The sequence below is a fragment of the Nelusetta ayraudi genome, unplaced genomic scaffold (genome assembly GCF_046127955.1).
Source record: "Nelusetta ayraudi isolate G7.1 ecotype Tasmania unplaced genomic scaffold, CSIRO-AGI_Nayr_v1 ptg000002l, whole genome shotgun sequence".
NCBI classification, from domain to species: Eukaryota; Metazoa; Chordata; class Actinopteri; order Tetraodontiformes; family Monacanthidae; genus Nelusetta; species Nelusetta ayraudi.
This window is the reverse complement of record NW_027466052.1, coordinates 5,293,325-5,307,021: the sequence shown is the minus strand read 5'-3', so window position 1 is coordinate 5,307,021 and position 13,697 is coordinate 5,293,325. Positions and strand designations below refer to the sequence as shown.

Below are 13,697 nucleotides of genomic sequence, written 5' to 3'. Positions count from 1 at the left end.
TGAAATAAAAGAAATCATGGCAAAAAGCAATGCGTTGCACCGTCTTACATAATTGTTGCTTTTTTGTGAATGCTCTTTGTTTGCAGATAAAGAATAAATAAGATGAGAAATGGACTGAAAACAGCAAAAGAATACCTTGAAACGCAACACTTTAGCTGCTTGAAATCTGTGACGAGGTGCATCTCAGTTCATTTCTGTGTATTTTATTAATTGTGAATAATTCTGTCTTCTTTAAAAAAAAAAAAAAAGAAAAGAAAAGAAACATTTTTAAAAGGGGAAAATAGCCTTATTTTTATTTTAATTTTTTTAAATGAAAAAACAAATTTAAAAAGGTGCAGACTTCATTTGTATTTTTTTTTTTAATTCAAATTTGACTGAACCCTGGACCCGCTCGCCCCAACACAGAGGAGAGAGAGAGAGAGAGAGAGAGAGAGAGAGAGAGAGAGAGAGAGAGAGAGAGAGAGAGAGAGAGAGGCCTCTTCCTGCAACAGCTGAGGTGGATCTGCGGCCTGATTAGAGCTCACACACACAGCGGACTCAAACATAATTGATGACCTAATTGAAACGAGGAGGTGTGTGTGTGTGTATGAGAGAGAGAGAGAGAGAGAGAGAGAGAGAGAGAGAGAGAGAGAGAGAGAGAGAGAGAGAGAGACTGGTTGGTGGGGGTGGTCATGTTGCGTACTTGGAAGAGAGAGAGAGAGAGAGTGAGAGAGAGAGAGAGAGACGCGGTCGTCCAATGAGAAAAGTTTACTTGTTCCTCCTCCGCACAAACTCGCACAGCTGAGCGCGTTGATGTGAGGGCGCACAGACTCCTCCGGGCTCCGGTTTACGCGCACTCCTTCCCCCCCACCTTTATCTTTCACTCACTCACACGCACACTAACACACACACACACACACACACACACACACACGGAGCACCGCCACGAACACCAACACCACCGCCAGGAAGGGGGCAAAAAAAGACCGAGAAAAGACAGAAAGAGAGAAAGAAAGGGATCGAAGCAGTCACCTCCTCACGTCCAGTTTCTCCCGCGCCGCTCTTCCTTCCCTCTCCTCCTCTCCTCTTCCTCCCTCCACCCTTCATGAATGATTCTCTCCCGCAGCACTTGCTCTCCGAAGAGATCCACGGATAGCTCGGCGTCCGCAGCAGCAGCACCACCACCAGCAGCAGCAGCATCGCCGCCGCCCCACCACCAGCAGCAGAACCACCAGCAACACCTCCACAACCTCAGCGCCTCCTCTCTGCCCAAGTTCAAGCGCCACCAGGAGCTCCTCCAGCGCGGCTTCACCACCAGCGGCGGCCAGCAGTCGAGCCGAAAGAAGGAGCTGATTGTGTGCGCAGCAGCGGCGGCGGCAGCAGAGGCAGCGGCGGCCAGCGAGGAGACCAGCGGCACCATGAGCCTCAAGACGGACCCCGAGCCCAACAACAACAACGTTTCCATCGAGGAAGAGGCGAGTTCTACTAAACTTTTTTAATTCGCCCCTTTTATCGTTAATGTTTGTTATATTAGTTGGGGCGAGTTGCCGGTTCTCCTTGTTGGGTTTTGTGTGTGTGTGTATGTGTGCGTGAGCGAGTTGAGGATTCAGCTTTTAATTATTATTTATTTTTAAATATCCTCAATTTTCTTCCTTGTAAGGAAATTTCAAAGATGCTGCCACAAACCGCATGATGAAACATTTTAACGGTTACGTTCCCGGTGAAGATTCGTTTTTCAAAGAAAAATAAAATAAAAATAAAAATTAGAAAAAGCAAAAGTCCTTCCTGACACATCACCAGGTGTCCCGTAATTAGCGGTTTAAATTGAGCAATCAAAGCAAATCACCGCCGCCATACTTTTTTTTCCTTTTTTTTAATGCGTAGATACGAGGCCTGTTGTCGCTGTTCACCTGACGTAGTGGCAGTTTTGTTTTTTGTTTTTGCTTGAACGAACACTGTTGGTGTTTTAAAAGGCTGAACCATTGTAGTTTACGAGCTTCTTCATTTAGTGCTCATTTGTGCCCGGTGGAAATAAAAAAAACAGAACCCGTATTCGTACTGAGTTTAATTGAATAAAGGCCTCCATTGCCTTTCTGCGTGTTTCCGTACATCCGCATCGTTTGATGCGTCATAGTTGCGTTCGCAGGGCCTAAAATAAAAATGGGAGAGAAGGCGTCAGTTTCCTGACGCCGCGGCCTCTTCAAGCCTTGTGAGACTTTGGCAGTGAAACATCAGTTGTGGCTATTTTTTTTAATTTGATGAGTTTTTTTTTATTTTTTGAGTGAAAAACCTGCCACTCTTACCAGAGTCTTCCAAACGCAGCCGCCCCCGTGTGTCTGTGTGTTTTCCTTCCTAATGACTCCTATGGAGAGACAGCAAAGGCGCTTTTGTTGCGCCTCCTTTGTCCCCATTATCTTACAACAAAGCCACATGAGGCCACTTGACTCCTTAAGGCCTAATTTGCTCCTTGTGTTTCTTCTCTTTGACAATTCAGGGCAAAGATCAAGCAAACAGGCCCCAGATTTTATTTTTTGAAGCCCCGTTCGTCCGTTTGTCGCTACACCTCAGCCAAATGTCAACACAAAAGGCCTTTTGAATAGATTTATTTCTGTCAAGAAATCTGCAGATATTTTTTTTTTTTGTCGCTTTAATTAAAAATGCCTGGATTTCGTCGCTCCCGCCGCCCTGCGGTCGCTCCGTCAACGAGACGCTGATGGACAGATTAAATCGTCTCTGTCGTCCAGCTGCGCTGGCCTCGGGCGAGCGTCTCCTTGTGTGTATCTATGCGCTGACTTGTAAAAAGGGTTGAGAATCGCTGCTGTGCGCCACCTGAAAAATGCCGGAGGGCCGGCAGGGTTTGGGGCCCGCGGGTCAGAGGAAGGAAATGGTGTCACGCTGTGCACTGTTGTCCAGCGCTGTTCGTCTGGCAGCCCTCATTGTACCGAGGGCCTCCCCACCGGCTGGGAACTAATGGGCCTCGCACTGCACACTTTGTTTCCTCGGCCACATTGATCTGCGCACCACTTGGGCTCTCAGTTCCTGGCCGGGGAGGGTTCCTGGGGTCCTTGTCGGGGTGGGGGGGGGGGGGGGGGGATTCCTGGGGGCCGCGGCAGGATGAGAATCGTTGCGTTCCCTCAGAGTTTAGATTAGCGTGTCCGTTTACTATTTATGTCTTGAATTGGTTGTATAGCATAAGGGATCTGATGCAAAATAAAGTGGGTTTTTTTTGCATTTTAATGTGAAGAAAATCCAATTGACGGTTCCACTTCTCCTGCAGCCGACTGAGAAGCTTGATGTATTCAGGTGTCTAATCAGAACATGTGCAAGGTTGGATTGATGTTTCGCCCCAGCTGTTCAGACCCTGACTGGAAGTCTCCTGCTGGTGATGTCTGGTACTTCAAGCCTGTGTTTTAAGTCTGGAGACATTTTCCAGCTGATCTAAAATCAATGACAGTTGCGAGGAAGTATTTTCATGGGAATTTCTCCAGGAACAGTCAGAGCTCTTTAATCCGAGCCACACATGGCTGTCTGCAGCGGTGACACACTGTTTTAGCCTCTAGTTCTGTCGTCTGGCTTCAATCTCCGAGAAATTAGGTGGACCTTTTTTTTTTCTGTTGGTTCTCGGCTTTTTTGGAACCTTCTGTTGCATCCGCTCTGAGTGTGAATCTTGAGCCCTTCTTAACCAATCGTTCTTCATGGGAAGCATAAACACACTGACACAATCCTGAGACCACAGGAAATTGCTGCGTTTTTATCAGGTTGTCAAAATTGTGAGAAGTGGTGATTTAAAAAAAAAAATTAAGTTTTTTTTTGTTTTTTTTTAACTGGGTGATTATTCCAGAAAAAAACGAGAACTCCGACACACACTGCTGTTTAGCCAAGAATTCTTTCTAGTAGGGAGGCTTTGATCAGTATGCGCCAACATTCATTGAAATTGACTTTAAAAAGAAAAGGCCAATGAGCGGCTGCAACCCTCGAAGTCGTGGTTTAGCCTCAAAGCTGTTGAAGCTAGCTTAAACACGTGCCAGGAGAAAATCTGTGGGCTTGTTATCAATACAACTTCTGGTTGGCTGTCATTTGATTGGCTGGTCCTGTCGTTTTGTCAGCAGCGATGGTCTTCAAAAAACAATTGGAAACTGTCGTATGTGCACTACTTCTGGCAAACTGCACCAAATCTGTGTGCGGTTTGATTTGTTGGTGAATTGCGAAATCATTTCTGGCCTCCTGCTGCGTTGCTGCCTCGACAGCAGACAAAACAGACAAGCAGATTTTTTTTACCACCGAGCTCTTGGGCTGATTTAAAGTGCTGGCGTCTCTTTCTCCTGGTCCGCAGGTACGAACGCTGTTTGTCAGTGGCCTGCCGGTCGACATCAAGCCAAGGGAGCTTTACCTCCTCTTCAGACCTTTCAAGGTAAGACACGACCGCCCTCATCCATGCAGGAATGGGACATCCGTGTTCTATTCCTATAAATGGACAAGGAATTCTAAAAAAAAAAAAAAAAAAATCAAAATGGAAAAACACCGGCACGTTTTACCACACGCCGCCCACTTCCTTCCTGTGGGTTTTTGAGGGAAACGTGCGTTTTGAGCACGGCTGGACTTTCGAACTGTCTCGGAGTCCAATTAGAGGTGTAGCTACGGGGTAGCAGGTGCAGTCGGTGGGAAGTTTTCTGCCCAAAAATCAGGAGCCCAATTTGAAGGATTTGTTGAGCGACACAAAACCCCTTTAAGCAACTGTTTGCCAACTTTTCATCTGTTCCGTCTCAAACAAGCCTCTCTTGATGGAGCTCCGGATATTTGCATTTATGGTAATGAGGCCACGACAGTGTTTGTCCATTGTTCTGGGTTTTTTTTTCTTTTTCCTCCCCTTTTGTTTTTCTTTTGACGGGGCTCCGCTTCCACAAACACCCCTCCCGCCCGTGTCCTACCTAACCAAATTGGAAGTGGTATCCCTCGCACATGGATGATCTTGTGGAATGTGTAAATGAGTAGCCCTCGCAATTGGTTGTGACCAGAGGGCCGGCCCGCCGTGAAAACTGTTATTTCTTCACGCAGCTATTGGCGTTTGTTGAAAAATGCACATTTTTGTTCTTATCTTGCCACCCACTCCTCCCCCTCCCTCCTCCCCGTACGCTGTGCAAACATGGCTGGCTGTGTGTGCAAATGGAGCAAAGTGTGATTTCACAGACGAGCTCACCGTTTTATTTTTTTTTTATTTTCTTTTAAATAAAAGCTTGTCTCGTGCGTATTTTCCTCGACTCCGACTCCCTGAAGGTAAATGTGGTTTGTGTTGTAGCTCTGGATTCATCAAAGCCAGTGAAAGTTGTATAATTTTCTGAGGCTGCAAGTCAGGATCAGCAGAGATCAGCCATCTGTCAATAGTGCGCTCAGGCAAAAATTCCCCCGCTCCTTTTCCTCAACATGTTCGTTCTTTAGCTTTAAACCAGTTCTGTTGAGTCGTGCTTAAACCTCACACATGCCGGGAGGGACAGTTAATACTTGGTCCTCTTTTCTTTCATTTGCTTTTTCTTTTTTTGACTGGACCAAGTGTCTCATTGCTACAGACGTCTGCCGGCAGTGAGGGTGCACCACCCTGGCAGGTTGCTCTCCATATAGCCAAGTGTTCATGCCTGACTTCCTGCATGTGACTCCTGGGTGGATAATTGGCTATCTTTCTTCCCCGCAGGGTTACGAAGGGTCACTGATTAAGTTAACATCAAAACAGGTGAGATGCCTTCCATTGCACTTGCACGCACGCACGCACACACACACACACACGCTAGTATTATCTTTTCGTTGTTCTGCATAATTATTTTCGAGCTGTGACATTATAATAGCATCCAGCTCATATTTGCATGGAACAATATTTTTAAAAGTAAAACAGGCTTCTAAACTGTAACAATGGATTATTGGTAAAGGTGCCGTACGTGTGTTTGCACATTGGGCTCTCTGTCATTTTCAGATTTTCAGATTGTCAAACCACAACAGTAAAAAAAAATGCCCTCATGCATCACATCAGCTTTCCAACCCACCAGAGCATCTGGACTTTTGCAATCCTTGTTGCAGTTCTTTCATCAGCTGCCACGTTTTCACTCTACTAGTAGAACTGCACAAGCCAAGTGGAGTGCAAAGGATGATGGAAGCTGCACTTCCTGCTTCACTGCTTTTTACTGGTGCTTTTTGCCTGGAAAACATGGAGTTAGGAGAGCGTTAGGTGCCAGGGTTACAGTGGAAGTGACCGCAATGACATCCCTGAATACTGTGGAAACAAAAATGATTGTTGTCTTAACAAAATGCAGTGTCTTCCTTCTGTTTGCAGTCAGTGTGTTTCTCCCTCTTGTCTTCCAGCCTGTCGGGTTTGTAACCTTTGATAGTCGTTCAGGAGCTGAAGCTGCGAAAAATGCATTAAATGTAAGCATGGCCCTGTTTTAGTTTGGGGTTTTTTTTCTCTTCCTCTGTCTTATGGCCGTTTGTATTTCCTTTTGATTAGGCCTCTCCTGTTTTCTGGTGTACTGTGTGTTAACAGATTTGTTTAAACCTCTAAAACTGTAAAAGATGAAATTGATTGGGAGTTTTTTTTCTTTTCTTTTTTTTTTTAAACTTTTCCAAATTTTCACCAAGCCATTCTGTCTTTCACAATTCAATGGCAGGGTCATTTTTGGAAAGAGGCCAGAATCCCGTAGACTTACGGTAGTTTACTTTGACCTTGATACACATTCCCTCTCTTAGTCCTGGTATAGCTTTCTTTATTTTGCATACCACTGCTTTTACTGTGATACCCGTTTCTATAACCACATGTGTAGACACATTGAACACATTCTTCAGTAGTGTAACCTCTTATTTTTTTCGGTCACCCAGTAGCCCACAATGGCAGTATCTAACACTTCTCTCTCATAGCATTAGCCCTTCTTTAGACACACCAGCAGTCACACACACAGACGACAGCACACACACCCAAGATACTACTCACCTGCATGTGGGCACAACGCTTAGGGCACAAGAACACACGCAGGGTTTTAAATAAAAAAAAAAAAACACCTGACAGGAAGTACACAGGAAGTCTCGACGTCGGGCCCCCTTTTCCTCGTCTCTGTCTCCTCATGGCACGCCTTTTTAATCGCGTATGCAGATATTCATCTTTTAATTTGATGTGCATCATGAGGAAAAAGAGATGCAAGTCTGTTGAAATATTTTAGGAGCGTATCCTTGTAGCCACATGGCACCTTCTGCTCAGCTCAGAAGTTGGAAGTTGAGTTGGCAGCCTCTCTAGACAAGACTGTTGCGGTTGATGGCATGATTAGCTGCTAGCAGTTGCACGCATCAGATTGTGTGCAGCGGAGCAACGCGGACGTTGCTTAAAATAAGAATTGGGTGCAGCGCGACAGTTTGAAGCCGATGTCGAGTGTGCCACTCTGGAATTTGAATTCCTACAGCAGAGGCTCCTTCTGATGACTTAAGCTAGCTCCGAACGCAGCGTAGCCAACTGCTGCGTTGTAATTGAACGCGTGGCCGCCGTCCCAAAGGATGGTCCGGCTAGAGCTGCCTTCAGGGGGCGCCGGGCCAAGTGTGAAGGATACATCCTGAGGTGTCGAGACACGGCTCCTGGAAAAGGGGGTCCACGCGAGACCACTGCAGCCCCCTCCCCCTCCCCCCCCCGCTCAAACTTAGCCCACCTCCCTTACCAGACTATTCTCCCCCTCCCCATCCATCCCCTTCCTCCTGCGTCTCTCCCCCCAGGGCATCCGTTTTGACCCCGAAAGCCCCCAGACCCTGCGCTTAGAGTTTGCTAAAGCCAACACGAAGATGGCAAAGAGTAAGCTGATGGCCACACCGAACCCCACAAATATCCACCCTGCTCTAGGAGCTCACTTCATTGCACGGGACCCATGTAAGTTGTACGGCTGCACCACTCTAGGCTCTCATCCACTCTCACCTCGGCATCGCCGCAACTTGACTCAACTGGCCTCGTTGCTCTGAGATTTTCGTTTTTTTTATTTAGTTTTTAAAAGCTTTCTGAAAGGGATACTGTGGAGTTTTTATTTTACAGCAAACCGTTGGGGGAGAGGGGCGGGGCTGTTAAAAAAAAGAAAAAGTCTAACAAATGATGGACTAACTCACCACCACGTGCATGTGTCATCTTGACTCTTTAAGACGGCTGCTTTGCTTTCGCCCAGCTGGAGAATATGACTGACGCAGTCAAGTCTGGGCTCTCTTTGCCTCAGCACCTGCTGGATTTATTCATTTATTTATTTTTTAAACGGGTGACGACAACGTCGAGCTGCAAGTTTTTTTGTTTTTGTTTTTTTTTTTAACTTTTGTCAAGTAAAGTAAAACAGTTATGACTGAAGTTGATACGTGAATAATTGCAAGTAACCCTGATCCTAATCTGAGCGTCCCTAACCGAAGCCTCCCGGCATCAGAGCAAACCTTGTCGTGACGCAGAGCTGGGGCGAAGCTGCTTTCCAGCGCGTTCATTTGTTAATTTCTCCTCGGGGTTGCACATTCCGGACCGCTGTGGTGTTTGTCTTGAAGCCCGCACACCGGAGGCCTGGTCAGTCAGCCTCTCTGTTGTCTTCCCTGTTCACCCTGCACTTCCCACAGATGACCTGACAGGGGCAGCACTGATCCCAGCATCCCCGGATGCCTGGACCCCCTACCCTCTGTACACTACGGAGCTGACCCCCGGCCTGCCACACGCCGCCTTCACTTACCCGGCGGCCGCTGCCGCTGCTGCAGCCCTCCACGCCCAGGTGAGGGAGCAACCGGTGTGTGTTCCTCTTATCTCCTTTCCTTTTTTTCCCTCGTGTTTCTCTCACACACTTGCGTGCACACACACACACAAACGCCTCTTAGATTCTCACAATTAAAGGGTGTGAAAGTGGCTTGGTACTGATTCAACAAAAACAGAACGTGCCCTATTTTTTTTTTTTTTATTTTTTTTTTTTTGGAAGGAGAAATTCATCTTGCTAGTCATTTAATTTTAGATGATTTGCAGAGAGGAAAAGATGATAAATGAAGTAACTGTGCAGTCCTAAACTGTTTCACCAGTGTTGAGATGATCTTGCAGCCCCCGTAAGGCTGCGCTCTTCTCCATCCAGCCCACATAGCAACAGTTGGCCGCCCTCGTGTCCAGTCGTAATGCTTCGGAAATGGGCCGGACACTAAACCCCTGATTTATGCTGTGTTAAACGCACGTCCTCTTTAAAATGGAAAACGTCTCGGCTCCCGTGCCATCAGTGCATTCTTTGATGTCGGTGCGCTTACCTTTAAATCCCCCTTTTTTTTTTTGCGCTCGTCATCTGGCCGTTTTTGGCTCATGGATGAGCCTCGGACAGATTTACGTCTGCGCTTTAATGGATCTCTGCACGTCCCTCTGGAGGCCGGAAGCCTGTGGTACCGATGACACGAGCCATGTCTTCTAATTATCAAAGACGGGTTAACAAAATGACGAAAGGGTTTCTTAAAATGGAAATTGTGCCGTGGCTGAAGCGTAAACGAGGCCTGAAGCCACCGGCGTTTCACCCAGAACCGTTTTGGACCTTTCACTACTCAATGAGTGTAAAAATAAATGTTTACATCCTGAACTTGCAGCCGCCAAAAGGCTGCAGCGCTGCCGCTGCAGCGGGCAGGACCTTTTTCAGCAACAATAGCAGTGGAAAATATTTCCCTGGTTGGGTCATTTGAAGTTCATTGTGATCCGACTTCCTCCCTCCCAATGTTAAGAGCACGGCGGAGCGCGAGCGCTGCGAGCCAGTGGGCTATTACACAGTCCGTGTTTGTTGGGCACCAGGGGCCGAGGAATGTCAGGTATTTGCTGGGAGGAACTGTCAGTGCTGATGGCTCTCTCTGGAGGTGCCAACCGGCTGTCCAGCTCTCCTGCCGCGGAACATAAAGCCGACAAAAGATGCAGCGAGATTTTAATTGAACTCTGATGACGGAACTGTGAAGCACTTGCTTTTTCTCTCCCCTCACCATTTTTTCTTTTTAATTTTATTCCCTTTCACCCCTTTAGTTGGTCTGTGTGCACCTCGATGCGACTTCAGGCTCTCCCGATTGATCTCCGTCTGAATTCCTGGAGCTGCAACAGCCCTCAATAAAGCTCTTTGTCCCGTAGTAGCAGTTCTCCATCTGCTGCGTTCTGATGGCAGATCGAGAGGGAAGGTGGAGGCACACACCAGCAGCTTTGGCCCATGGAAATGTTTAACACATGGAGAGGTTCAGTGCTCCACGTTTCCATGCCGGTTAATTACTCCGGGACTGTTGTCCTCAGTGAGCAGACCCACATTCCCATGGCTTCAGCGGGCACGTCTTAAAGGGACCGTGTTCCGTGTCCCTGATAAAGATTTCTTTTCTTCTTTTCTTTTCTTTTTTTATAAAGTGTGTGCGCCGATGTGATGTTTCAAACTTGGAGAGGAGGCTGGTTTTGCTCTGGTGTCCACATGACTGTGTTTGTGTCTCTTTAGATGCGCTGGTACCCTACTCCCTCTGAGACTTCCCAGCCTGGATGGAAGTCCCGGCAGTTTTGTTAGATATTTAGTGAGTAACCTTTGGTGCAACAGTGCATTGTTCCTTTCTTTCCTTTCTTTTGAATCTTGCCAAACCCCACTCCCACTCTTTCCCCAACTGCTCACTCAACCAGAAACTGAAAACAAAAAAAACACTCCCCGACACAGATTTTTGCTATTAAATGTTGCAGCTGCTGAAGGGTAACCAAAAATGTCAAACCTTCTCCAAATAACTCCTCCGACTGTCTGTGGCTCACAATAGTTGTGACGGACCTAATGTAAATGACTGTCACCGGATCAGTCCACCATTCAAAATTGAGAATCAGTCCTATGCCGATGTGTAAGGCGTCTCGTTTAAAGAGGCAGCGCCAATAGGTGCAGGCAAAACGGCCCCTGCACGCCACTGGATGGAAATGCAGGCAATGAGGCATGTGACTGAGGTGGAGCAGGAACTCACCACTTCACGCACAGTTGAATTGGCAAGAATAGTTGTCGTCCGACAAACCACAGTTACCAGTAGGGGGCCCAGAACAATATGTAAAGACAGTCGCGGCCGGGCGGCAGACAGTCGTGGTTGCATTCACATTTGTAGGATGATTTGGAGAAGCCGTTTGGGGCTGGGGCAGAAGAAAAGGTGATAGGAATGCGTCACAGATGGCACATGGGTAGTTTCTTGTTTTGGTTCCCTTAGAACTGGTCAAAAAAGCAGAGTATGATTCTTTTCTCCTCCTACAAGAGACCCTCCCCTCATTTTTACTTTCTTGAAACTAGTAAAACTCCATCAGAGACCTGCTGCTCACCAGGCTGATGTGTTCAATTCAGCAAATCTTGGAACTGCTCGTGCATCCCCTGTCTCGCCATGACCCCGTCTGCTATTTGTCTTAAACACACAATCAGAAGGCGCTATTTAAAAAAAGACGTACAGAACCGCTGCATTTTCTGCACACTTTTAGTTTTAAAGTAAAACACATGGTCTTGAGACTGAGAGCCGCTGACACGTTAGAAGTCAAACTATTGCAGTTTTGTTTTCATTTCTTGATTGTTTTTTTTTTAACGACGGATGTGAATCTTTATTGACCCGTTTTGGACTGACTTTTGTTTTCTGTCTCCCCCAGGCCTCTGGAAACCACACCTTTGTCCAGCTGAAGTGAGGTTTACCGAGCTCTTCATTAATTTAATCAGGTTTATTTAATGGACAAATGTGCATTACTATGAGCAAACAGTATTTATATCTCCTCCTCAGCCCTGTCTGGGGGAGAGTTTGAGAACCACCTTGCTGTCGACAATCTGAGCTTACCCTTGGCAACTATTGCGGTACCATCGTAGCACTTAATAAAACAAAAGACAAGAGAAAACGCAAAAGCTGATGCAGCAGCCTAAGTCGAGTCCTAGGGAATGGCTGTTGCTGAGGAAAATTTGACGTATCGAAGCTACTGTTGTTAAGCTAGTCCTCTCACGGTGGGCCGCTGCTCCCGGGAGGTTTAGAGGCGTTAAGAGTCATTGCATGTTAGTCTTTTTGGCATGAATTTAGAGCGCAGACTTCTGTGTATCCTAATTTTTCTTAGTGTTTGTGTTGCCTCATGGCGTAGACGGCAAGTATTTTTGTTTTTCCCGTAGAACCTTGGTCTTACCTCTGTGAAAGCTAGGCTGTTGTGTAAAATGGCTTATCTTGCATGGACCTTGTGAATGCATCCCTACGTTCTATGACAATCCCAGTCCCTACGATCATATCAATGTCTGTCATTATTTGAGCAAAACAAAGTGCAAATATTTTTTTGTACTTTTTTTGCGTGATGTATATTTATGCATTTTTATGCAACTAAAATAATGATCCTGTATAAGTTGGATGTTTAGTCGTCTCTTGTGTTCTTTGGTGTTACTTTTTTGATCCTATAATCCTGTCGATGTAGTTTTAAAGAGGAGGAAAAAAAAGTGCAATTTGTTTAAAAAAAAAAAAAAAACGGGGGGAAGTGGGCATATGTCAGAGAATGGTCATTCTGAACGTGGCTCGTGCCATTCTGCTAAAATGAGATTGCTGTAAAATATTTCAGAATGTGAACTGGACTACAAACGTGTAAAAGGGTTGCTTTTGGAGAAGGGGCCATTTTGAAATGGGAAGCAGGATTACGGCGGCGGAGGAATTTAGTTTGTGGTTTAGAACATGTATGTCTTCGTATCTGCTGTGCATAAGATGTAATAACTAAAATGTTAAAAAAAAAAAAGAAAAAAAAAGAAATCCCATCTTATGAATAAAAGAGGTGAATGCATCCAGCTTGGACATCTGTCATTTGTGGCTGCGGCCAATCAGACTCTCTTTCACTGTATGCTAACAGCAGGAATTGAACTTGCACACGTCAGACGTCGCCATCAATAATTCACACCAACTTTTCATTTGTAATGCACTGGTGCATTAGCGTCCGTTTGCTTCACGGCCTCCACGCTCGCGTCTCCAGAAGCGGGTGAAGATTCTCTGCTCGGCAGACCGTGACGGCGCCGTGCGGGGCTGTTAAGTGGATCCTCTCCGTACAGGCAGCTGCTTCGCTCCAAAAGGTGCTGCCCTTTTATTGTAGCAGTTAAGTCGTTGTAAATACATGCGACTGGTTCCGCATTAAGTGTTGCCTCCATTTGACAGCATCATCAGAGGCACCGCCTTGCATTTCTTCTCTCTGTCAGCATCTAACCGAGAGCTGCACCTTCTTGTATTCAAGTCTAATTTAAAGCCGTTTAAGCTTCAAGCCATACTTTAATTTTTATTTCAACATACAGTATTTTTAATGTTTTTTTGTTTGTTTTTTTTAACCAATGTATTGTTTATTATATAATCTACAATGACGGTAAAGTGCTACATTGAAGAAATGTAAATTGTCTTTTTTTTTTTCAATGCAAAAATTAAGTTGTTTTTTTTCAGCCCCCAAGAATGTTTGATAAATGCTTAAAGAGAGCTGATGCAAAAAAAAAAAAAAAAAATGTTCAAACACAAACACTGCAGGAAAGATGAGGAAGAACTTGCCCTTCATGGGGAAAATAAATGGGTCAGCTAACATTGCCTTGTCAGAATATTTGAATTGACATAAAATCAATAGTGTGAAGACGGAAATGCTTTGAAGTGAAAGCCCCAACATTGGCCTTTGTTCAGGTTTCTTCTGTAAATGTGAGCACTTTCCCGCTCCCCCATAAAACAAAACACTGTTGCATCTCTATCTGAGTGTGTTC

At 45.8% G+C, this 13,697-nt stretch overlaps 1 protein-coding gene across 3 annotated transcripts; it reads left to right on the top strand.

Moving 5' to 3' along the window:
- The first annotated feature begins 735 nt into the window (after positions 1–735).
- On the top strand, positions 736–12,751 carry LOC142883860 (RNA-binding protein, mRNA-processing factor 2a). Of its 3 annotated transcripts, none has more exons than XM_076019148.1 (8): positions 736–1,454; positions 4,313–4,390; positions 5,666–5,704; positions 6,328–6,390; positions 7,717–7,867; positions 8,581–8,744; positions 10,443–10,515; positions 11,600–12,751. In XM_076019148.1, the coding sequence occupies exons 1-7, from the start codon at positions 1,089–1,091 to the stop codon at positions 10,506–10,508; spliced, it is 927 nt and encodes a 308-aa protein (XP_075875263.1). In that variant the 5' UTR covers positions 736–1,088; the 3' UTR covers positions 10,509–10,515; positions 11,600–12,751. The 3 variants fall into 3 exon arrangements, with proteins under 3 accessions (XP_075875263.1, XP_075875280.1, XP_075875272.1); XM_076019157.1 differs by having other exon boundaries at positions 741–1,454; positions 8,581–8,729; XM_076019165.1 differs by lacking the exon at positions 10,443–10,515 and having other exon boundaries at positions 737–1,454; positions 8,581–8,729.
- Positions 12,752–13,697: the final 946 nt, after the last annotated feature.

Bases quoted from the DNA above. Each gene is read 5' to 3' on its own strand.
- LOC142883860 (XM_076019148.1), top strand. From the start codon at position 1,089: ATGATTCTCTCCCGCAGCACTTGCTCTCCGAAGAGATCCACGGATAGC. The intron at 1,455-4,312 runs GCGAGTTCTACT...CCTGGTCCGCAG, and splicing joins ACGTTTCCATCGAGGAAGAG to GTACGAACGCTGTTTGTCAG. The intron at 8,745-10,442 runs GTGTGTGTTCCT...GTGTCTCTTTAG, and splicing joins CCCAGGTGAGGGAGCAACCG to ATGCGCTGGTACCCTACTCC.